Source organism: Prinia subflava, chromosome 5 (genome assembly GCF_021018805.1).
Source record: "Prinia subflava isolate CZ2003 ecotype Zambia chromosome 5, Cam_Psub_1.2, whole genome shotgun sequence".
In the NCBI taxonomy this organism is placed as follows: Eukaryota; Metazoa; Chordata; class Aves; order Passeriformes; family Cisticolidae; genus Prinia; species Prinia subflava.
Genome location: NC_086251.1, coordinates 593,836 through 618,274, shown reverse-complemented (window position 1 = coordinate 618,274; position 24,439 = coordinate 593,836). Strand labels below are relative to the sequence as shown.

Here is a 24,439-nt window from a genome sequence, read left to right as displayed (position 1 = left end):
GGCACAACTTCAGGCAAGGAGCTTTTGACTTGGACAAAAATGAGGGAACTTTGGGAACCTCACAGTCGTGGAGAGGACTAATTGCTGAAATTGTGACATTTTCCTGTTTGGCCAGTACATTTTTCCAGAGGGAAGGAGGTGGGGAAGGTCCTCCAAAAGTGTATTTTTTGTGTGATGAGAAACTTCCTTTTCTAGACTGTTCATCCAAGGGAAGAGGTGCTATTCCATTAACCACTTTCAGAGGCTTTTTGAATATAATGCCATTAAAATTCTGGATCCAGCTTTAATGGAGGGAAGGAAATCTGTTTTCTGAAAGCCACTTGGATCAGCCCGTAGGAGAACTGCATGAGGTAAACCAGAACCTAACTTGGCACTTGGCTCTGAATTAATTTTTTTGCTCTTACTGCAGTTTTATTAAAAGCCAGATTCTTTCCCCCTCTTCATAATACTCTTAAAAGATTCAGAGGGGTTTAACTATCTCAGTTCCAAACTCTGCTGGCCCATTCCTACCCAACAGCAGATCAAGAGGACACCTGAAATTTCGGTCTCAAGCTAAATTTTGGGAAATACCTGTTAGACTTTGATTAAACAAAAAAGTGTTGCCACTTTTGAAGCTTTTGGATATTAGAATGAATTTTAGTAATGCTTCTAGCACATCAAATAAGTGTTGAGAATTTTTAGTTTGTTGTCAAGTTTAAATTTTCTGATGGCCTTAAACATACCTGTATATATGTCTTTGCAGTTCTTTAACTCAGCGTTGGAAACGAATTAGTCCATGGCTTATGTAAACACTTGAAAAATAAATCTATTTCAGTGTTTTATGTCCTTCCCTTTTGAGCAGATATTTCGTGCCTGAAGGGATTGTCTTGCTACACTTCTGTTGCTTTGGTGGTTTTGTCTCACAGGGTTTAACTGGGTTCACCTAAAAAAACAAATGTTCTACAGCCTTTATGATGATTAATTCAGTATTTTTATCATAGTTTTTGTTACATTTTAAAACAACCCCGAATACACCCAGTGGTAATAAACACATTTTTCCTACTCTGTCACCTGGTTTTAAATACTTCATTGTTTGAATGTTCAAGTTAAAAAGAAAAATTGGCAGTATTAAAAGCTATGCAAATAGCTTTGGTATTGAAGGTTAGGAATAGCTTTACAGTCAGTTTGAGAATAAATTCTGTATTTCTGAAACCTCGTTGGACAGTCAGGGGAGGTTGATAAATCATTTTCTTGTTGCTGCTCCACCTTTGTGCAGCTTGGGATTCTCTATGGAAAACTTCCAAACAGCTCACGATTTTTAAGAAGCAGAGCTTCAATGTCAGAAGCTCCCTGCCCTTCCTGAGGAGCAGGATTCCTAATCTTTCCTGGGGGTTTATTTTATTTTATATTATTAATGAATCCTAAAGGTTTGTTCTTTGCTGGATGTGTCCCGTTTGCTCTCTGCAGTTTTGTTTCCTCGGGAAACTGGTTCCAAATGCCCTTTTTATTACAGATTTGTTTTTGTCATCTCTCCTCCCAGCAGCAAAGGCCGCCCACACTCAGAGTTTGCTGCTGTGGAAATGGAATTATCATTATAAAAATCAGAGCCCTGCTCTTCGTGCCCACACGCTCCGAGGGGGCTGCAGGCAGCATTGCTTTAGAGCAAAGCGTTAAAAAATAAAAATAAAATTAAATTAAAAATAATTAAAAATAAAACAGTAAGATAAAATAATAAAATAATATAACAAAATATATAAAATGTAAAGTAAAATAATAGATAAAATAATAAATAAAATAATAAATAAAATAAAATCTGTGTTGCCGTCGTGACTGGAGTTTGGTTCATCACCCTTTTACGGCTTTAAGTCACTGAAATAAATAAATAAATAAATATGAAATATAAATACATTGGATGGATAGATAGATGGATGGATTGATGAATAGATAGATGGATAGATGGACAGATAGATAGATTGATAGAATAAATGACAGCTGTGGGAGGTAAGGGCTCCTCTGTGTCGCAGGGATTTTTGGAGCCGCCTGGGCACAGCGCTCCCTTCCCCTGTGGAAAGCTGCTTCCAGTTACTCCGCTTGAGAGCTCGGGCTCCAGAGAAACGCGTATTTACAGAGAAATGTGAATTTAGAAATAAACCGGGCCACGCGGGGCGCAGGCGGCCGCCGGGGCAGCCCCGCCCGGGGTCCTCCCAGGCCGCGCGGCGCTCGCGCCCGGCCTCACGTGGCTCCCACTCGGTGCGGCGGGGCCGGGGCGGCAGCGGGGCCGCGGCGGGAGCTCCGGGAACCGCCGGGGAGAAGGGCCGGGAGCCGCCGGAGGAGCTCCGGGAACCGCCGGGGAGAAGGGCCGGGAACCGCCGGGAAGGAGCTCCGGGAACCGCCGGGGAGAAGGGCCGGGAACCGCGGGAGGAGCTCCGGGAACCGCCGGGGAGAAGGGCCGGGAACCGCCGGGGAGAAGCTCCGGGAACCGCCGGGGAGGGTCTGGGAGCCGCCGGGGAGAAGCTCCAGGAGCCGCCGGAGAAGCCCCGGGAGCCGCCGGAGGAGAAGCTCCGGGAGCCGCCGGAGAGAAGCTCCGGGAGCCGCCGGAGAGAAGCTCCGGGAGCCGCCGGAGAGAAGCTCCGGGAACCGCCGGGGAGAAGCTCCGGGAGCCGCCGGGGAGAAGCTCCGGGAGGCGCCGGAGGAGCTCCGGGAGCCGCAGCCATGCAGCGCCGCAAGGTGGACAATCGCATCCGCGTCCTGATCGAGAACGGCGTGGCGGAGCGGCAGCGGAGCCTGTTCGTGGTGGTGGGAGACCGCGGCAAGGACCAGGTAACGCCGTCCGGGAGGGCGCGGGGCTGTGGGTGCCGGGACCCACCCGGGATTGCTCTGTCCCTGCCTTCAGCAGGGGTTGAACCCTCCCAGCCCCAGGCAGGCAGTGGGGCCTGAGGGGGAGAGAACTCCCGCGTTGGAAATGGCGTGTGAGACCTCCCTTAGACATCTCCTGTCTGAGAAGCTCCTAATATTTCCTGAACATCCAGTGAAACTCGGGACAAGCTGGGGTTTGTGTGTTTGGCTTGGTATTTTTAAACTGCGCCAGAGGTTATTGAATTTCCCGACCAGCTGGAGGATTTTTCCCCGCCGGTTCTGCCCTGAGCTGTGCTGGTTTCTCTCTCCGAGTGCGCTGTGAGGCGCTCGTAGGTGAAGCTGCTGGGTGAAGCTGTAGGGAGGAAATCAGGTGCTAAATTCCGTTTTTTTCAGAGGCTCTGGCCCTGTGTTTTTCGAGTGGGGAAGGGAAGAACAGCCCGGCAAACCCGTGGTGTTTTAGGATAAATCAATTCACAGAATTGCTCAGGGTTGAAAGCCCCTCCCAGATCCCTGAGCCCAGCAAAAGCAGCCACTAACCCGCGTCCCCAAGTGTCACATCTGTGAAGCTTTTAAATCCCCGCAGGGATGGGGGCTTGCCAGCCTGCTCAGGGAAGAGGTTTTGCCTTATATCCAACCTAAATCCCCCCTGAGGCCGTTTCCTCTCCTCTTGTCCTTTGTTCTGAGCCCGACCTGGCTGTCCCCTCCTGTCAGGAGCTGTGCAGAGCCACAGGGTCCCCCCTGAGTCTTCTTTTCTCCAGGCTGAGCCCATTTCCAGCTCCCTCAGCCTCTCCTGGGGCTCCAAACCCTTCCCCAGCTCCATTCCCTTCCCTGGACACTTTCCAGCCCCTCAGTGTCTCTCTTGCAGTGAGGGCCCCAAAACTGAGCCCAGGGTTTGAGGTGTGTGCTCCCCTGAGGGGAACAATCACTGCCCTGCTGCTGGATAATTCATTTATCTCCAGTTTGTGGGCAAATAAAAGAAATTAATTATTAAAAAAAAAAAACCAACTTGGAGAAGAGTGAGTTACTCAGGTAGCAGGACAGGATTGCTGGCATTATTTATCTGGCATTTCCCAGGTCTGGCTGTGTTCAGTGTTTTCACTGAAACACTGTGGAAAATCCATATGAATTTGTAAAATCCCTATGGATTATCCAGAAGAGACAGACACTGGGAATTGAGTTTAGCCTGGAGTTAGCTCTGCCAGAGAAGGGAGCTGAGGAAACAGGAGGCCCAATCCAATGTCCTGCAGCCCTGGAGGAGGCACAGACACAGCTTTGCTTCATGCCAGGGGATCCCTCCGTCCCCCACAGCGCAAACAGAGCTGTAAAATCACCTTTAGAAGAACCCATTTGCCTTCTGCCCTTGCCCTGGGGCTGTTTGTGAGCTTTGTGTGCTTTGCAGGTCGTCATCCTCCACCACATGCTGTCCAAGGCCACGGTGAGGGCCAGGCCCTCGGTGCTGTGGTGCTACAAGAAGGAGCTGGGCTTCAGCAGGTGAGACACACCCTGAGGGACTGGGGGGTGAGGGGGAGCCAGGCTTGTTCCTGGAGGAGCTGAGGGAGGTTTGGTCCTCCAGGACTGAAATTTGGCTCCATAAATAGGGTTGACACCAGCAGAAAGCACCTCTGGTTTTTCTCCTGTAGCTCCAACACTGGCTCTGCTGCCCTGAGCCAAACTCCCCCTCACCTTTTTAACTCAGGGCTTGGCTTTGTCAGCTGTTTAACCTCATATTTAGGACTGAGCTCTGATTTCCTCCCTCACCCTTTTCCCAAACCCTTTCCCAAGAAAACTCCTGTGTGATTCTTATTTTTTCCCCCCCAGCCACCGGAAGAAGAGGATGAGGCAGCTGCAGAAGAAGATCAAGAGCGGGACCCTGAGCATCAAGGACGACGATCCCTTCGAGCTGTTCATCGCGGCCACCAACATCCGCTACTGCTACTACAACGAGACCCACAAGATCCTGGGGAACACCTTTGGCATGTGTGTCCTGCAGGTGAGGAATAACCTGGCTCCCAAAAGGGCGTGGCAGACATCAGCTGCAGTGCTGCAGGAAGGGGATTTGTTGTTCTGTCACTTCAGTTTTTGGTGGCCTTTGGGGTGAGGTGGCCTCGTTGGGGGGAATTGTCACAGGGCATTGGTTAGTGTGAATTAAACTTTAAACTAAGTTTTTATGCTTTCTGTGCCTTTCAGTAGGAGCCAGCTGGGTTCTGAGACACTCTGAAGTTCTTTTTTACTCTTTTTACAAGGACTTTGAAGCCTTGACCCCAAACCTGCTGGCCAGAACCGTGGAGACGGTGGAAGGAGGCGGAATCGTGGTGATTCTGCTGAGAACCATGAACTCCCTGAAGCAGCTCTACACGATGACCATGGTGTGTGCAGCACAGTGTGTGTGTTCTCTGGCAGCTGAGGGGATGCTGCATGGGTGTTTTTTGGTTCTATTATGGGCTGTCATCCTCCTTCATTCATCACTGGTGGGGTTTTTACACTCGGGTGTTTCACAGCAAAGTCAGAATGCTGTCTGTGGCTGGAAATGCAGAGGCAGGAGTGGGGAAGAAGGTGTCACAGTCCTGTGGATGTCACTGTGGCTGCTGCCCCTTCTCCAGAGTGACCTTTCCTTTCTGTTTGCTTTTCCCCTCAGGACGTTCACTCCCGGTACAGGACAGAGGCGCATCAGGACGTGGTGGGGAGGTTCAATGAGAGGTGAGGGGCTCAGAGGGCACAGAGCAGGGCTGCTGCCTCTCAGGGTTGCTGTTCCCTGAGATTCTCCTCGGGGTTACTGTTCCCCGAGGTAATCAGGTTTTCGAGCTTCCCTTGCCCAAAAGGTCTCACGCAGAGCCAGAGATGACAAGCTGAGTCTGCCAGTGCATGTTTCCAAGGTTGTTTATTCTTCACTATCTCAGTCCTTTCTCAGCTCTGCCAGGCCTCCCTGGCAGGGAACCTTATCTTAGTTCTTTCTCAGCTCTGCAGAGCATCCCCAGCAGAGCAGGACACGCGGCAGGACTGGGGTGGATCAGAGCATCCCAGGCCTTTTGTACCATTTCCCTGGTCCAGTCACTGTCCACAATGCACTTTTTATTTACAAAATCTTACTAATACTTACTACCTATGTTAACATGTCATTTCTACTCTAAACCAATCCTTGAGATCCAACTCAGCAAAAGATGGGGGACGAGAGCAAAGAACAAGGAGCACAGGGGCCACTCCCCAATTCCTCCATCTTGTCTCTTCAACCCCATATACTAAAAATCCTACATTCTGCGTTTACATTCTATGATAAACTAAATACTACTTATTTTGAATTCTCCCAGCTTGTGATTCTTCATACAATGTGGGCATTCACTCCCATGGCCAGGGATCAGAGGCAGTGTCCTCCTGGGCTCTGTGTGGGGCTGGCTGACCCCCTTGTACAGATCCCAGACCCCCTGTCTGGTCTCCAAACCCTCCAGGGTGGCCAGAGGGATGTTCTAGACTCCAACAGCTGCCCAAGGGAGCTCCAGGAACAGCGCTGCCTCTTCCTGATGGGAAAACATCCCACGGGTCTGCGTTGGGCCAGGCCTTTTTGGGGATTTGTAAATCCTCTGTGTTCAGGAGAGGGTTCAAGTGAGCCACCAGGGAGTGGTGCTGGGGTTTTGAGTGACTTTTCTCTGCCTGCCCAGGTTCATTCTGTCCCTGGCCTCGTGCAAGATGTGCCTGGTGATCGATGACCAGCTGAACATCCTGCCCATCTCCAGCCACGCCGCCAGCATCGCCCCTGTGCCCCCTCAGTCCCAGGTCAGTGAGCGAGCCCAGCCCTTCTCCCTGGCACAGATCCCCCTCAGCTGTCCACGGGGTGTTAAAAGTTTAATTTTCATTTTTATTTCACCCTGCTGCATACCAAAGGATGGCATTTCAGAGAGGAAGCAGAATGTCCTGCAAAATTCACCAGGGGGAAACTTGAGGAACTGTTTTTTCTGTACTCTGCTTATTTTTTTTTTAATTTTCTGCCCCACCTCTTTTTGTGCTTGCCCATGTTTATTAATTTTCCTGTGCTGCTGCTCAGCCCAGTGAGGTAGAGCTTGGTTGTGGCTGCATGGAGGGATTTCAAGGTGATGGACAGACAAAACCACTTTTTTTTGGCAGTCAGAGGGTGGGAGAGCACTTTGGAAATAAGAATATTCCAGGCCCAGGACACAGCTGGAAGCTGTTGTTGTTTCCATCTCTGAGATACACCTGTTACATTCCAGGAGGAATTCCCTGAGGATAATCCAGACACGTACTGGCACTGTTAGAGATGTGTCCTTTTTATCACCCCCAGTTGTAGGTTGCAGTGAAGGGAAATCAGTTTTAAATTGAAATCTTGAAGCGTTTGAACCGTGCTGTGTGGCCTGAGAAATAACCAGCACCTGTTCTGTCAGAGGTGGTAAAAACACTCTTAATAGGGCACTGATTTAAAAGCATATAATAATAAAATAATTTCCTTTTATATAGAATAACACTGACAGCAGCACAAATGCTTTTCTGTTGGCTGGAGGGGCTGGTGCCTTGGGAATTTTAGGTGACAGCCAGGGAGATCAGCCTTTATTCCCACTTAAAACTGATTGTGTTTGTGTCCAAGTTAATTGCTTGGCTCTGAAATTCTTGATGTTATTTTGGTGTTGGTGCTGCAGTAATTCTCCCCCCTGCATGGACACTTCATGGGACAGGTGTAACCACGGTCATGAATATCCAAAGGCTGAAAAATGAATCAAATCATTCAGAACACTTTTGGACAATCTGTTTTTCCTAGCAATGCCATTCTCTAATCACTGTGTGCTGCAGAATCCTTCCCTTTTTTACCTCCCAAGCGTGGGGAGGTCAGGACTGGGGAGCCTCTTTGTGACCCTTCTCCTGAAGATACCTGGAAATTTCAGTGTTAAACACCTGTCTGTCCCTATAAATTCTCCAGGTTTGGGGTGTGCATTCTTCTTGTGCTGAATTTTCCTTCCAGCTCCCTTTCTCTGCCTCACCAAAGGTGTCACAGGGGCAGAATGGTGCCTGGACACCCTGTGGCTCACCCTTTTTGTCCCCCTAGGAGGAGAGCCTGCGGCCCCAGGACGTGGAGCTGAGGGAGCTGAAGGAGAGCCTGCAGGACACGCAGCCCGTGGGGGTGCTGGTGGATGGCTGCAAAACCCTGGATCAGGTGGGGCTGCTGGCCACAGCTGGGGCTCTCTGCGTCACAGGGGGAGAGAAGCTCAAACACGTTTTTTCCCTGATCCTCAGGCCAAAGCGGTTCTGAAGTTCATTGAAGCCATCTCAGAGAAGACCCTGAGGAGCACCGTGGCGCTGACAGCAGCCAGGGGCCGAGGGAAATCCGCTGCTCTGGGGCTGGCCATCGCTGGAGCTGTGGCTTTTGGGTGAGTGGTGCCCCCTCCAGTCCCCCAGGCCTGGCCTGCAGCCCTGAGTTAAAAAACAAAGCAAAACCAGCGTGACAGGACCTGGATATATTTGGGATTTCCAATCCTAAATCCCTCGTTTTCAGTTGTGTCTTTTGATTGCTGCATATACTGTTGGTCAGATTTATCTTCAATTATTTTCTTTAAATATTATTATGTCAGAGAATATGATCTCGAAACAGCCACACATAAATCTCAGTGTCTCTAGAAATCTGCTCTGTTTTGGTTATTGGGTAAAGTCAACCCCTCCTATTAAAAACCTCATCCTGTTTGGTACTTAGGTGGTAAAACTTGTCAGAAAAACCATTCAGCTCTTATTTTGTTTTTATTTTTATTTTCCTCTGCAGTTACTCCAATATCTTTGTCACATCTCCCAGCCCTGACAACCTCCACACCCTCTTTGAGTTCATATTCAAAGGCTTTGATGCACTGCAGTATCAGGTGAGGGGAGCAGGCTGTTTCACAGGGCTTTCAAGGGGCTTTCACACCTCATCTGTGCTTCTGACCTCAGATATTTGCTACCAGCCTTTTTTTACCACCTTCTGCAAGAAAAGGAATCATGGTTAGAGCTATTTTTCTTTCTCTGTTTTTAAGCAGGGTAACTTTGTGAAGCAGATTTTAACATCAGTAAATAATTTCCCAGTTCTGAGGCCTTTGAAGCTTTACAAGAATTTTTGATTAGAATGTGAAATAACCGTCTCTGAGCTTATTTTGATGATGATCACGATGGCAAATTATTTTTTTTCCCTTAGATCTTGGCTTTTTATATTGTTTAAAAATGTTGTTTTCCAGGAACACCTGGACTATGAGATTGTCCAGTCCTTGAATCCAGAGTTCAACAAGGCAGTGGTCAGGGTGAACGTGTTCAAGGAGCACAGGCAGACCATCCAGGTAATTTGCTTTCTGGCCTTGCCAGTTTTTCGTCCTGGCTGTTGTTTCTGCCGGTGTTGAGGCTGTTTTGATTTTAAGTTCATTGTGTGTGATGTGTAACCTGCTGTGAGGCAGGTCTTGAGGGAATGACTTCCTCAAAATGACTTCTGTCCTTCAGGGAGGGACTTGTAGCTCCCTCGTGGGTTTCTCCCAAAACAAAAGCAGAGGAAGGTGACAGCAGCAGTGCAGGAAGAGCTTTTAGGGATCAGATCTCTCCTCTGCAGATTAATCTGTGTGGAATTGTGCTCAACAAGCTGTGTGAGCCACTCCTCGCTAGGGCAGCACAAACCCTCTCCAGATTTGGTGTTTTTCCACACCTCGGCCTCTGGCTCGGTGCTGGGGGTGAGCAGGGAGAGCTCTGCAGGGCTCCAGCTGTGTGAGCTGTGCTGTCCCCTGCTGCTGGCAGTGACAGAGCTGTGACATTCCCCTGCTGCTGGCAGTGACAGTGCTGTGACACTCCCCTGCTGCTGGCTGTGACAGTGCTGTGACACTCCCCTGCTGCTGGCAGTGACAGTGCTGTGACACTCCCCTGCTGCTGGCAGTGACAGAGCTGTGCTGTCCCCTGCTGCTGGCAGTGACAGAGCTGTGACACTCCCCTGCTGCTGGCAGTGACAGAGCTGTGACACTCCCCTGCTGCTGGCAGTGACAGAGCTGTGCTGTCCCCTGCTGCTGGCAGTGACAGAGCTGTGCTGTCCCCTGCTGCTGGCAGTGACAGAGCTGTGACATTCCCTTGCTGCTGGCAGTGACAGAGCTGTGACACTCCCCTGCTGCTGGCAGTGACAGTGCTGTGCTGTCCCCTGCTGCTGGCAGTGACAATGCTGTGACACTCCCCAGCTGCTGGCAGTGACAGTGCTGTGACATTCCCCTGCTGCTGGCAGTGACAGAGCTGTGCTGTCCCCTGCTGCTGGCAGTGACAGAGCTGTGACACTCCCCTGCTGCTGGCAGTGACAGAGCTGTGACACTCCCCTGCTGCTGGCAGTGACAGAGCTGTGACACTCCCCTGCTGCTGACAGTGACAGAGCTGTGCTGTCCCCTGCTGCTGGCAGTGACAGTGCTGTGACACTCCCCTGCTGCTGGCAGTGACAGAGCTGTGCTGTCCCCTGCTGCTGGCAGTGACAGAGCTGTGACACTCCCCTGCTGCTGGCAGTGACAGAGCTGTGACACTCCCCTGCTGCTGGCAGTGACAGAGCTGTGCTGTCCCCTGCTGCTGGCAGTGACAGAGCTGTGCTGTCCCCTGCTGCTGGCAGTGACAGAGCTGTGACATTCCCCTGCTGCTGGCAGTGACAGTGCTGTGACACTCCCCTGCTGCTGGCAGTGACAGAGCTGTGACACTCCCCTGCTGCTGGCAGTGACAGAGCTGTGCTGTCCCCTGCTGCTGGCAGTGACAGTGCTGTGACATTCCCCAGCTGCTGGCAGTGACAGTGCTGTGACATTCCCCAGCTGCTGGCAGTGACAGTGCTGTGACATTCCCCAGCTGCTGGCAGTGACAGAGCTGTGCTGTCCCCTGCTGCTGGCAGTGACAGTGCTGTGACATTCCCCAGCTGCTGGCAGTGACAGTGCTGTGACACTCCCCTGCTGCTGGCAGTGACAGAGCTGTGACATTCCCCAGCTGCTGGCAGTGACAGTGCCCTCTCCCTTGCAGTACATCCACCCCGCTGACGCTGTCAAGCTGGGCCAGGCCGAGCTGGTGGTGATCGACGAGGCCGCCGCCATCCCCCTGCCCCTGGTGAAGAACCTGCTGGGCCCCTACCTGGTGTTCATGGCCTCCACCATCAACGGGTAAGGCTGGGCCGTGCCCTGGGCTCTGCATTGCTGCCGAGGGCTCTGCATTGCTGCGCAGGGCTCTGCATTGCTGCCCAGGGCTCTGCATTGCTGCCCAGGGCTCTGCATTGCCGCCCAGGGCTCTGCATTGCTGCCCAGGGCTCTGCATTTGCCGCCCAGGGCTCTGCATTGCTGCCCAGGGCTCTGCATTGCTGCCCAGGGCTCTGCATTGCTGCCCAGGGCTCTGCATTGCTGCCCAGGGCTCTGCATTGCCGCCCAGGTCTCTGCATTGCTGCGCAGGGCTCTGCATTGCCGCCCAGGGCTCTGCATTGCTGCCCAGGGCTCTGCATTGCCGCCCAGGGCTCTGCATTGCTGCCCAGGGCGCTGCATTGCTCTGCATTGCCGCCCAGGGCTCTGCATTGCTGCGCAGGGCTCTGCATTGCCGCCCAGGGCTCTGCATTGCTGCCCAGGGCTCTGCATTGCCGCCCAGGGCTCTGCATTGCTGCCCAGGGCGCTGCATTGCTCTGCATTGCCGCCCAGGGCTCTGCATTGCTGCCCAGGGCGCTGCATTGCTGCCCAGGGCTCTGCATTGCTGCGCAGGGCTCTGCAGGGCTGCGCAGGGCTCTGCATTGCTGCCCAGGGCTCTGCAGGGCTGCCCAGGGCGCTGCATTGCTGCCCAGGGCTCTGCATTGCTGCCCAGGGCTCTGCAGGGCTGCGCAGGGTTCTGCAGGGCTGCGCAGGGCTCTGCAGGGCTGCGCAGGGCTCTGCATTGCTGCCCAGGGCTCTGCAGGGCTGCCCAGGGCGCTGCATTGCTGCCCAGGGCGCTGCATTGCTGCCCAGGGCTCTGCATTGCTGCGCAGGGCTCTGCATTGCTGCCCAGGGCTCTGCAGGGCTGCCCAGGGCGCTGCATTGCTGCCCAGGGCGCTGCATTGCTGCCCTGCTGCAGCCCGTGCCCTCCTGCTTTGCAGGTACGAGGGCACGGGCCGCTCGCTGTCCCTGAAGCTGATCCAGCAGCTGCGCCAGCAGAGCGCCCAGAGCCAGGTGACCCTGACAGCAGAGAACAAAGCCACGGCCACTGCCAAGCTCACCTCAGGTACAGAACCTCGGGGACAAATCCTCGGGGCTGTGGGGCTGCTGTCAGCCACATCCCCTGGCTGTCCCACTGTGGGAAGGGGGAAATGACGGAACTCCGCCGCTTTCCCCTCACAAGTTTCAGATGAGGCTTTAAAGAGGTGGCAGGTGACGTTTCCTAGTGGAGTTTTGTCCCCTGGGAGCCCCCCAGAGCTCAGGGATGCTCGGTGAGGCCGTGCCTTGCAGCCCTGAGCATCCCTTGCTGCCCCTGCAGCCCGCACGTTGCACGAGGTGTCGCTGCACGAGTCCATCAGGTACGCGCCCGGCGACGCCGTGGAGAGGTGGCTGAATGACCTGCTGTGCTTGGACTGCCTCAACATCACCAGGATCATCTCGGGCTGCCCTCTGCCAGACTCCTGTGACCTGTATCCTTTGCTGAGTGTTCCTCTGCCTGGAGGCTGGGATGAGTTCAGCACGGGGCCCTTTCCTGGCGCTGTGTCTTGCCAGGACATCACCAAACCCCAGAGACAACCTCAGGGAAGGGTTGCACAAAGGGAGGCCCTTGTTGGAGTTACAAAAGGTTTATCTTTACAGGTGAAGCTGCAAACACTGCCCATCATCATTTATTTTGGTAGATTAAGACTTAGACTCAATTTATTTTGGAGTCTTAAGAGGACAAGCCATCTTGTGGCCCAGATATTGAAACTAAACCAACAGGAAGCTTTTTCCTGGTTTCCAAGGAGGTTTTTTCCTTAATGCCTGTGTTAAGGTACTATGTAAATAGGGACACACTCTTTTGTTACCACAGAGCATCAGAAGTTTTCCTGCAGAGGCTCATGGCCCTCTATGTGGCTTCACACTACAAGGTAAGGCTTGGGCTCCTGCCATCCAATTCCATTCCCCACTCCAGCGTGGGATTTTCTGGGGACAGCAGTGCTTGTTGTGACAGCCTGACTGAGGTTTCTCAGCAGCTGCTGTTGCTTCTTGTCGTGCACAGAGCTGTGTTCTCCTTTCCCTGGGAGCTCTGCCTGGCTCCTGGCTGTGGATTTCCAGATAGTCTGGAACATTTTTGGCTTGATAAAAATGCGGAGACTGAAATTCCAGACGGGCCTCCGAGCTTGTCAGGGTTTTATCAGTGCTGAACCTCATTTGCAGTTCTCTTTACCGTGTCCTGGTGGCCTCAGGTTCATCAGGAGCAGCAGCATTGTGAGACTGAAAAGAGCAATAATTCAGCTCAGGGTTTCAAGACCAGGCGTGATCTGTAAATGTGAGTGGGGAAGTCCAGAAGTGCTGAAACACTGAGTTCTAAAAATGTGAGGCTTAAAAAAACCAATAGGATTTGGTGCTTAGGAGTGAGGAGCTGTATGAAAATAGGAAGTTCAGGTTCATATTAGAGTAGAAGGGTTCCCTTGAGGAAAGCAGGTGCTGTCTGGGGGTGTGACAGCCACGAGCTGGCCTGGGAGCTCCTCCATCCCTCAATCTGTGTGAGTTCCAAATTTCTGAACAGCTCTAAATTTTGGAAAATAGACGGATGTTCAGAAATCAGCTGGACTTTGAAGCTCTCCTCATGGAATAACCATTTGGGTGACACTCTCAGGCACATTTGTGGCATTCTTGGGGTTGTCCTGTGCAGGGCCAGGGGCTGGACTCAGTCCTGATGTATTCTGTGATTCTCTGGACAGTTTCTCAGCAAGTTTTTCATCTTTCTGATGTCTTCACCCTCCAGAACTCTCCCAATGACCTCCAGATGCTCTCTGATGCCCCTGCCCATCACCTCTTCTGCCTCCTGCCGCCCGTTCCGCCCACCCAGAACTCGTTACCAGAGGTCCTGGCTGTGGTTCAGGTGAGTGTCAGTTCTGATCCCAGGGCAGGGAGCAGGGGAGAGCTCTGTGTGTGCTCATGGCTGTGTGTGTGTGCTCATGGCTGTGTGTGTGTGTTCATGGCTCTGTGTGTGTGTGTTCATGGCTCTGTGTGTGTGTGTTCATGGCTCTGTGTGTGTGTGCTCATGGCTGTGTGTGTGTGTTCATGGCTGTGTGTGTGTGTTCATGGCTGTGTGTGTGTGTTCATGGCTCTGTGTGTGCACATGGCTCTGTGTGTGTGTTCATGTCTGTGTGTGTGTGCTCATGGCTGTGTGTGCTCATGGCTGTGTGTGTGTGTTCATGGTTCTGTGTGTGTGTGTTCATGGCTCTGTGTGTGTGTGTTCATGGCTCTGTGTGTGTGTTCATGGCTCTGTGTGTGTGTTCATGGCTCTGTGTGTGTTCATGGCTCTGTGTGTGTGTGTTCATGGCTGTGTGTGTTCATGGCTCTGTGTGTGTGTGTTCATGGCTCTGTGTGTGTGTGTTCATGGCTGTGTGTGTTCATGGCTCTGTGTGTGTGTGTTCATGGCTCTGTGTGTGTGTTCATGGCTCTGTGTGTGTTCATGGCTCTGTGTGTGTGTTCATGGCTCTGTGTGTGTTCATGGCTCTGTGTGTGTTCATGGCTCTGTGTGTGTGTGTTCATGGCTGTGTGTGTGTGTGTTCATGGCTCTGTGTGTGTGTGTTCATGGCTCTGTGTGTGTGTTCATGGCTCTGTGTGTGTGTTCATGTCTGTGTGTGTGTTCATGGCTCTGTGTGTGTGTGTTCATGGCTCTGTGTGTGTTCATGGCTCTGTGTGTGTGTGTTCATGGCTCTGTGTGTGTGTGTTCATGGTTCTGTGTGTGTGTTCATGTCTCTGTGTGTGTGTTCATGGCTCTGTGTGTGTGTGTTCATGGCTCTGTGTGTGTGTGTGTTCATGGCTCTGTGTGTGTTCATGGCTCTGTGTGTGTGTATTCATGGCTCTGTGTGTGTTCATGTCTGTGTGTGTGTGTTCATGGCTCTGTGTGTGTGTTCATGGCTCTGTGTGTGTGTGTTCATGGCTCTGTGTGTGTGTGTTCATGGCTCTGTGTGTGTGTTCATGGCTCTGTGTGTGTGTGTTCATGGCTCTGTGTGTGTGTTCATGGCTCTGTGTTTGTGTTCATGTCTCTGTGTGTGTTCATGGCTCTGTGTGTGTGTGTTCATGGCTCTGTGTGTGTTCATGGCTCTGTGTGTGTGTTCATGGCTCTGTGTGTGTTCATGGCTCTGTGTGTGTGCTCATGGCTCTGTGTTCATGGCTCTGTGTGTGTGTGTTCATGGCTCTGTGTGTGTGTGTTCATGGCTCTGTGTGTGTGTGTTCATGGCTCTTTGTGTGTTCATGGCTCTGTGTTTGTGTTCATGGCTCTGTGTGTGTGTTCATGGCTCTGTGTGTGTGTGTTCATGGCTCTGTGTGTGTGTGTTCATGTCTCTGTGTGTGTTCATGGCTCTGTGTGTGTGTTCATGGCTCTGTGTGTGTTCATGGCTCTGTGTGTGTGTTCATGGCTCTGTGTGTGTGTTCATGGCTCTGTGTGTGTGTTCATGGCTCTGTGTGTGTGTTCATGGCTCTGTGTGTGTGTGTTCATGGCTCTGTGTGTGTGTGTTCATGGCTCTGTGTGTGTGTGTTCATGGCTCTGTGTGTGTTCATGGCTCTGTGTGTGTGTGTTCATGGCTCTGTGTGTGTGTGTTCATGGCTCTGTGTGTGTGTTCATGTCTCTGTGTGTTCATGTCTCTGTGTGTTCATGGCTCTGTGTGTGTTCATGGCTCTGTGTGTGTTCATGGCTCTGTGTGTGTGTGTTCATGGGTCTGTGTGTGTGTGTGTTCATGGCTCTGTGTGTGTGTGTGTTCATGGCTCTGTGTGTGTGTGTTCATGGCTGTGTGTGTGTGTTCATGGCTCTGTGTGTGTGTGTTCATGGCTCTGTGTGTGTGTTCATGGCTCTGTGTGTGTTCATGGCTCTGTGTGTGTGTGTTCATGGCTCTGTGTGTGTTCATGGCTCTGTGTGTGTGTGTTCATGGCTCTGTGTGTGTGTTCATGGCTCTGTGTGTGTGTGTTCATGGCTCTGTGTGTGTGTTCATGGGTCTGTGTGTGTGTTCATGGGTCTGTGTGTGTGTGTTCATGGCTCTGTGTGTGTGTTCATGGCTGTGTGTGTTCATGGCTCTGTGTGTGTTCATGGCTCTGTGTGTGTGTGTTCATGGCTCTGTGTGTGTGTGTTCATGGCTGTGTGTGTTCATGGCTCTGTGTGTGTTCATGGCTCTGTGTGTTCATGTCTGTGTGTGTGTTCATGGCTCTGTGTGTGTGTGTTCATGGCTCTGTGTGTGTGTGTTCATGGCTCTGTGTGTGTTCATGGCTCTGTGTGTGTGTGTTCATGGCTCTGTGTGTGTGTGTTCATGGCTCTGTGTGTGTTCATGGCTCTGTGTGTGTGTGTTCATGGCTGTGTGTGTTCATGGCTCTGTGTGTGTGTGTTCATGGCTCTGTGTGTGTTCATGGCTCTGTGTGTGTGTGTTCATGGCTCTGTGTGTGTGTTCATGGCTCTGTGTGTGTTCATGGCTCTGTGTGTGTGTGTTCATGTCTCTGTGTGTTCATGTCTCTGTGTGTGTTCATGGCTCTGTGTGTGTGTTCATGGCTCTGTGTGTGTGTTCATGGCTCTGTGTGTGTTCATGGCTCTGTGTGTGTGTGTTCATGGCTCTGTGTGTGTGTTCATGGCTCTGTGTGTGTGTTCATGGCTCTGTGTGTGTTCATGGCTCTGTGTGTGTGTGTTCATGGCTCTGTGTGTGTGTGTTCATGGCTGTGTGTGTTCATGGCTCTGTGTGTGTGTTCATGGCTCTGTGTGTGTGTTCATGGCTCTGTGTGTGTGTGTTCATGGCTCTGTGTGTGTTCATGGCTCTGTGTGTGTTCATGGGTCTGTGTGTGTGTGTGTTCATGGCTCTGTGTGTGTTCATGGCTCTGTGTGTGTGTGTTCATGGCTCTGTGTGTGTGTGTTCATGGCTCTGTGTGTGTGTTCATGGCTCTGTGTGTGTGTGTTCATGGCTCTGTGTGTGTGTTCATGGCTCTGTGTGTGTGTGTTCATGGCTCTGTGTGTGTGTTCATGGCTCTGTGTGTGTGTGTTCATGGCTCTGTGTGTGTTCATGTCTCTGTGTGTTCATGTCTCTGTGTGTGTGTTCATGTCTGTGTGTTCATGTCTGTGTGTTCATGTCTGTGTGTTCATGTCTGTGTGTCCTTCCTGCCAGGTGTGCCTGGAGGGGGAGATCTCCCGCCAGTCCATCATGAGCAGCCTGTCCCGGGGAAGGAAAGCCTCTGGGGACCTCATTCCCTGGACCGTCTCGGAGCAGGTGGGTGAGCCGGCCGTGCCTTTGCCCCCAGGGTGGATCCTTTCCTGGATTCCTGGATCCTTTCCCGGATCTCCTGTGTGCACAGTGCCCGGCTGTGCCCTCTGAGCGGCCTCTCTGTCCCCTGTGCAGTTCCAGGATCCCGATTTCGGGGGCCTCTCGGGCGGGCGCGTCGTTCGCATCGCGGTTCACCCGGACTACCAGGGGGTAAAGTACTGGCACCCGGCTCTGCTGCTGCCCTGGCAATGGGCAGGGCTCAGGAACAGGAAAACACTGCAGTTCCTCCAGGGTTTTTTTGCATTTTAAGCTCAGGGCACCAAAGCAGTGCTCCAGTCATTCCTAGGCAGCACGGGAACATCATCCCCTACACAATCCCGGGGTGTTTTCTGTGGCATCACCAAGTGTTTGGCGTTTTCTGAGTGCCAGAGCTAAGCCCTGAGGATCACTACAGAGCCCTGAACTACCAGGGCTGCTGCTCATTTCAGACTCCCTGGCTCTGTGCTGCCCTTCTCCCTGGAGCTGCCAAAAAAAATAATCATTTTTGGAGTGACTGAGTGACTGCTGATTGTTGGTGGGCTTTAAGGGGAGGACGCTGTGGCCCTGTGTTAAAAATCAGAGACCTTGTTCCAGTGTGGTGTTGCCTCTCCACAGATGGGCTACGGCAGCAGAGCTCTGGCTTTGCTGCAGATGTACTACGAAGGCAAATTCCCATGTCTGGAAGAAGAAACAGTTCAAAAGCCAAAAGAAATCACAACTGTGAGCAGCGAGGTATGGTCACTTTGTACATTCTCTGTCGTGCTAAGCTGCACAATTTCCCCTGTAAGTCTCCACTCTGGAAGGAGGAAATGCTCAGATTTGATTTCCATACAGAGGACGAGCTTGAATTGCAGCTTTCTGTGGGGATTGCTGCTGACCCATTCCCACTTTCTTTTCCATACTTTGGGGATTGCTGCTGACCCGTTCCCACTTTCTTTTCCACACTGTGGGGATTGCTGCTGACCCATTCCCACTTTCTTTTCCATACTTTGGGGATTGCTGCTGACCCATTCCCACTTTCTTTTCCATAATTTGGGGATTGCTGCTGACCCGTTCCCACTTTCTTTTCCAGACTGTTGGTCTATTGGAAGAGGTGGTGACACCTCGGAAGGATTTGCCTCCCCTGCTGCTCAAACTGAGTGAGAGGCGAGCTGAGCACCTGGACTATCTCGGGGTGTCCTATGGCCTGACACCCAGACTGCTCAAGTAGGACATGATTCTGTTTCCCATTTGCATCCTGCCCTTCTTGAACAGACAGGGAGCTTTGCATGCCCAGCTTTTCCAGGGTGTAGAAGTAAGAACAGACTGTGATACGTAGGGAGTGCTCAAATTCCAATCCCTGGGACCTGTAGAAACTTGAGGTGCTGCTGACTTCAGAGCTGGGGGTTGTTTTCCTGGCTGATGTGGATGCTTTTCACAGCACCTTGAGAGTTTGTGCATTTTTTTTGACATCACAGGCTGTAGTTTTTCACTCCCCTTGCTCAGGTGGGTGTTGGGATGTCTGAAGAGAGTCATGCTTGCTTCTCACCAGCTAGATTTTTACAGCAGTTAAATTGCATTTAACCATTTAATAATTTATCTATCTCTGTGTGGTCAACAGCTCCATGGTTCTCAGTGTGTTCCCTCTTTTCCCCAGGTTTTGGAAGCGTGCAGGATTTGTGCCAGTCTATCTGAGGCAGACCCCTGTGAGTACCCCCCTGCTCCTGTGAAATCCCAGCCCTGCTGAAATCCCTGGCCATGTATTCCAGGAGTTCCTGTGAGAAGGGGGTTGGGGCAGGAGGGTTTGCTGAGGCTGCTTTTAGGGTTTTGTTGATGTTCCTTTTTGTTCTTTGGGTCTGCAGGTAAAGAGTTGAGTTTTAGGGTTGGGAATGTGGGCCCTCCTGGTAGTTTGCATATAAAAAATTAGAGCTGTTGAGGGCTGTTATTGTAGTTAGTGGTAAAATAGCTGAGATTTGTCAAATTCTACAAGTTTATAGGTTTATAGGTGGAGGTCTTTGGTTGTCATGTTTGCAGAAAGGACGGGGATGGTTGTGATTTGAAGTGACCTGCAAGTCAGTCACATAAGGAAAATAAAAATGCATCTGGTGTTGTTGATTTAGAGGATATTTTCCTTACCCAGCTGAGCACAGAGTGCAAAAGGTTTACGGGGGAGATGGGAAATCCATCACAGAGTCACAGAATTGTGTCTTTACTCCTCAGAATGACCTGACAGGGGAGCACTCCTGCATCATGCTGAAGATGCTCAACGAAGAGGACTCTGAGCAGGAGCCCTGGCTCACTGCCTTCTGGAAAGGTAACTCCCATCCTGCTGACCCTGCAGGAGCCCTCGGGGCTCTCCATCACTCCAGAGGGCCCCTGGGGTAATTTACCCTGTCCTGTAGATTTCAGGAGGCGCTTCCTTGCCCTGCTCTCCTACCAGTTCAGCTCCTTCTCTCCCTCCTTGGCCCTGAACATCCTGCAGAACAAGAACATCAAGCAGCAGCCCCAAGCACGTGAGTAACCCTGACTGGCACAGCTGTAAGGGTGTGGCAGGAGCCTGGCACCTGCAGTTTGCTGTTTTTCCAAGGTGTTGAACAGGTCTGGGGTCCTCTGGGGAGAGCTTGGTACCTGTGTCCTGTGGGGTTTTTATCTTAGAGGGTTTTTCTGCTGCAGCAAGGGGACAAACCTCTTTGACAGCAAAACCAGTGTGAATGGTTAAAGGCAAAAGAAAAGCACTAAACCACCTGGATAAATGCTGAACAGTGGGGCCGTGGTGAGCTGTGCAGAGCACTCCTGACCCCGCCGCCCTGTCCCCTGCAGCCCTGAGCCGCGCCGAGCTGGAGGCAGCCTTCATCCCCTACGACCTGAAGAGGCTGGAGATGTACTCCCGCAACATGGTGGACTACCACCTCATCATGGACATGGTGCCCACCATGGCCAGGATGTTCTTCCTGGGCCACATGGGAGACATCTCCCTCTCTGCTGCTCAGTCGGTGCGTGCGGGGAGAGGGGAAAACGGGGCAGGGTGTGTGTCTGTGCTCGTTTGTGTGCTCTGACACACTGTTGTCTCCTCCTCAGGCGCTTTTCCTGGGGATTGGCCTGCAGCACAAATCCCTGGAGCAGCTGGAGAAGGAGCTGGAGCTGCCCAGCAGTCAGCTGATGGGGCTCTTCAACAGGATCGTCCGCAAAGTGGTGCAGGTGGGAGCAGCAGGAGCACCATTCCAAAAATTCCAGTGTTCACAGGGAATACGGTGCTGGGGGGGAGCTGGATCAGAGCTGGGCATCCTGAACACTGAGCAGAAACTTCTGGGCAGGGTGGGGGAAATCCCAGCTGGAGAACGTGTGGCAGTGATTTAAATGCTCCTGGCACGGGGTGTGGAACTGAGTGACCTTTCAGGTCCCTTCCAACCCCAATCACTTCATGGTTCTGTGTGGTGATTTCCCAAGTCAGAGTGTTTATCTTGTGCTTTTCCATGTTGAAATACACTGAGCAGACAATCCACGCTGCCTGAGCCATTCTTCAGAGCATTGGTGGCATCTCAGCTTTCCTTGGAAAAGAATAAAATGATTTTCCAGAGGTAGACGTGAAATCCAGACTTGAAATAATTGGAAAGTTTTAGATCTGGTTCCTAGTTTTCTTCCTCTCTTTAAGGTTCAGGATAGCAAAGCTGGAGTCTGGCATTAGGAGTTCACTGCAGAGGTGATAAATGGTGTTTTAAAAGCCAAATCTTACATCTGCTGCGTTATTTCACTTTCAGCTGTTCAACACAGTCCAGGAAAAAGCTGTGGAGGAGCAGATGGCAGCAACCAAGGATGTTGTGATGGAGCCAACGCTGAAATCTTTAAACGACGATTTGGTAATTACAAACTTTGTTCCTGTTTGGATGTTAAACACCAGGGAGTTCCCTTGAGGGCAGAAACATTGAATTTCCTTAGATGGAAAGGGTTCCACGCCGTGTCTGGCACTGTAAGGGAGTTAAAACCTGCCAGGTTTGCATTTTGTGCACCTGGAGTTGTGCCTCAGAGCTGCAGTATGGGGTTTGCACAGAAAATTACGAGTTTGTGTGTACAAATAACATGAAAATGCCATTAGATAAAAGACAGGAGCTATTCAGCACCAGCTGGTATTTGTTTTAAGGGATGTGTTTGTGGGAAAAGGCATTTCCCTCCCATTACAAAGCCATTGTTGCCCTCAGTTCCTAATGCACCTCGTGCTGTCCTGTTGCAGGAGGAGGCTGCGAAGGAATTCCAGGAAAAGCACAAGCAAGAAGTGCTGAAACTGAAGGAAATGGACCTGACACAGTAAGAATTCACCTGCCTGGGTCTCAGATCCAGTTTTTCCGTGGGTAAAATGCTGGGTTCCTGCTGGGATTTGTGCACAAGGCTGTGGCTGCAGTAAATGAGAACTAGTGTGTATGGTCAGCAGTGGGTAAAACATTTTAAAAAACCCAAACCAACACAAAAAGACCAACCAAGCAGAGCTTTTACTCAAGTGCCAGCAGATTTCTGTCTCTCTGGACCAGCAGGAGATAGAGATGCCACTGATTCTGTCTCTTCTCTCTCCCCTACCACTTTGTGTCCTATAAACTCTGTTCACTGTGCTCATGTCCCAGGGAAGTTGTCTGGCTTGGCTCTGAATTGTTCCCTGTTAATCTGGCAAAAAGCAACAAAAGCTTCTTGCAATCTTTGGTTGTCATGTTTGCAGAAGGGACAAGGATGGGTGTGATTTGAGGTGACCTGCAAGTCAGTCACATGAGCAAAATAATACAATGTTTTAAAATTAATTCAATTTTGCAGCATTGATAGTGCTACATACCTTTTTGTCAATTTGGACCGTGTTTCCTTTTCTTTTTTCTTCTTTTCTCAGCCAGGAATGTATTTATTTTCTCCTCCAGGAATGTTTTTTCTATTCTCCTCCATGAGGAGATAGAAACAAAAATCTATTTTGAATACTTTTCAGTGCAGGTTATAGAAAACTTGTGGGGCTTTGCCCAGCATTGTGGACAAACCCTGATCTATTCCAGAGCTCCAAGAACTCGAGATGGAGAGCAGTCACTCCATTTTGCTACACAATTTCTTTGCCTCTTGAAAAAGGCAAGGCCCACGGGACATGAGCTTATTTGAGTAGCAATTACTGCTTTTATTTCTCTTTTCAACAGCCAGCTGCAGCTCTTCCCTTCTTCCCAGGCTGACGTAGAAAAGCTTTGCCAGCCTGGCTTGGTGCGTGTTCCCCAAATTTGGCTGGGTGCTGGCACAGTGGCTTCGTTGGCAGAGTAGAACACCTTATTTTTAGCAGAAACACCTCTTTTTTCCCCTCTGTGCTGCCAGTTTGAGTTGATTTGTCCTTGTCCTTGCCCTCCCAGGTACATCATCCGGGGGGATGACGAGGAGTGGAACGAGGTGCTGAGCAAAGCGGGACAGAACGCCTCCGTCGTCAGCGTGAAAAGGTAAAGGGAGCTGGAATGTCCCCCTGGGGTCCCTCTGGTCCTTCCTGCTGCCTCTGGGAAACGTTTTCCCAAAGAGTGAAGCCTGAGGGTTCAGTGAACTCGGTGTCCTGGAGGGATGCTCAGTGTTCCTGGGGGAATTGGGGGGTGAGCAGCTGCAGGCTCTGCCTCCCGGTCTGCTGTGCTGCTCCAAGGATGGTCCTCTCTCCATTAATTGGGGAATTCTGGCTTGATTGCCCATGATCTGATCCTGATCCCACTCTGAATCTGGGACTGGTCCCCCCTCGGGTCACTCATTCCACCTGGCTGCCCCGTTTGCTTTGGGATCCCACACTGGGTGGGAGCCCCTGGAGAAAATGCAAATTCAGGGGAGAAAAACTCTTCCAAATGTGAGCTTGAGCCTGGAAAGTGTCTGTGTTTCTGCAATTCCTTAATTTTCACCCATCTTCTTTCTTCTGCCTTGCCCAGCATGCAATCTTCTCTTACTATTCTTTGGGGATTTAGAGCTGAGACTTCCCTGCTCACTTATTCCCCCCTCCTGGGATGCCTGACAGCTCAAGTGATTTTGTGATCTCTATTCCACCCTTTCATGTTTTTTCTTCCAAGCTGTAAGTTTCCAAAAGCATTCCAGGAGAGTCTTAGCAGTTGATTATGAGGATTAGAGCTCGGAATTCTGTTGTGTTTGCTTGAGTCAGAATCCAGTGCAAGGACAAAATGAAATTCTTAAAACTCTCAGTGATAATTTCTCTTCCAGGTACTCCAAATTCCAGATGCCCCATTTAGGACAGATAAAGTTCTGAAAAGCAAAGACAAGAGCAAAAAAATCAAGATAATCTGCATTAGAGAATCTCAGGACCCTGTAAAATCCAAGTCAGGCTCTTGGTTGTGCTTTTTCTAGCACCAAGTTTAAATCTTCTCCCTCACTCTCATTTTACAACCAAAATTCCCCTGCTGGATGGCAACCCAGTGTGTTTTTAACAGATTTTTTTTTACCTGTTTTCCAGTGACAAGAAGAGAAAACTAGAAACAGGACGAGGACCCAAGCAGCAGAAGAAATTCAAGAAGACCAAAGATCTAAAGCAGAAGAGGAAGAAATGACTTCAAAGCCAATCAATGAACTTGAATGAGCAAGTGCTGGGTCTGTGCTTAAGGAGTCCTGTCCTCCTCTAAAGCAAGAAGAGGAGGGAAGAGGAATCCTCAGAGGCATCTTTCAGGTGTTTGTATTGTGGGAAGAGCAGGCTCCAAGTGTTTGTGTGAAGATTTTTCCATGCAGGGTGACTGCAGAGTGAGGAGCTGGAATGCCCTGGGAGGGCAGATGAGTCTGTAAACTTCCTGCACCTTAATAATGCTTCTGTGGTTTATTAAACAAGAGCTTGGACAGCCAAGGGCAGAGATGTGACTCTGCCTGAGCTCTGCAGCTGCTGCTTCTGGTGTCCTTGAGGGGCTGGTGTGGAGCTGGGGCGTGCTGGGACTCCAGAGGCTCCAAACCTTTGCCACAGTGTCCCAATCCCAGTCCTGGTGCAGTGCCTGGATATTCTTCTGGCTTTTGGCTGTGGGGTTTGGAACAGAGACCTCCCTGCAGCTGATGCACAGCAGTGTTGAGTTCCTGCAGATCTCACAGCTCCTTTTCCTGGCGAATCCTAAGGAAACAGTTCCTTGCTGGGTAAAGGTAAAGACAGGTTTTCTTCTTTAGGAGGCTGATTTTAATTAAACACAGGTTTTGCACAACACAGCCCTTGCCTGCCCGTGGTTTGGAAGGCTCTGCTGTCTCTGGTGTGCCACC

The 24,439-nt window shown here is 51.0% G+C and overlaps 1 protein-coding gene across 1 annotated transcript; it reads left to right on the top strand.

Moving 5' to 3' along the window:
• The first annotated feature begins 1,920 nt into the window (after positions 1–1,920).
• Positions 1,921–24,041, top strand: NAT10 (N-acetyltransferase 10). Its single transcript, XM_063397494.1, has 28 exons — positions 1,921–2,799; positions 4,235–4,326; positions 4,654–4,825; positions 5,079–5,201; positions 5,471–5,532; positions 6,489–6,603; positions 7,883–7,990; positions 8,071–8,204; positions 8,591–8,684; positions 9,036–9,134; positions 10,816–10,952; positions 11,903–12,027; positions 12,280–12,430; positions 12,775–12,871; positions 13,732–13,848; positions 17,099–17,200; positions 17,330–17,404; positions 17,849–17,965; positions 18,306–18,439; positions 18,870–18,918; positions 19,433–19,526; positions 19,615–19,725; positions 20,033–20,205; positions 20,291–20,410; positions 20,971–21,069; positions 21,441–21,514; positions 22,576–22,659; positions 23,661–24,041. Exons 1-28 carry the CDS (start codon positions 2,692–2,694, stop codon positions 23,752–23,754), a joined length of 3,060 nt encoding a protein of 1,019 aa, XP_063253564.1. The 5' UTR covers positions 1,921–2,691; the 3' UTR covers positions 23,755–24,041.
• Positions 24,042–24,439: the final 398 nt, after the last annotated feature.

Coding starts and splice junctions, on each gene's coding strand:
- NAT10 (XM_063397494.1), top strand. CDS start 2,692: ATGCAGCGCCGCAAGGTGGACAATCGCATCCGCGTCCTGATCGAGAAC. Junction 6,604..7,882: donor CTGTGCCCCCTCAGTCCCAG/GTCAGTGAGCGA, acceptor TTGTCCCCCTAG/GAGGAGAGCCTGCGGCCCCA. Junction 18,919..19,432: donor TCTATCTGAGGCAGACCCCT/GTGAGTACCCCC, acceptor TTTACTCCTCAG/AATGACCTGACAGGGGAGCA.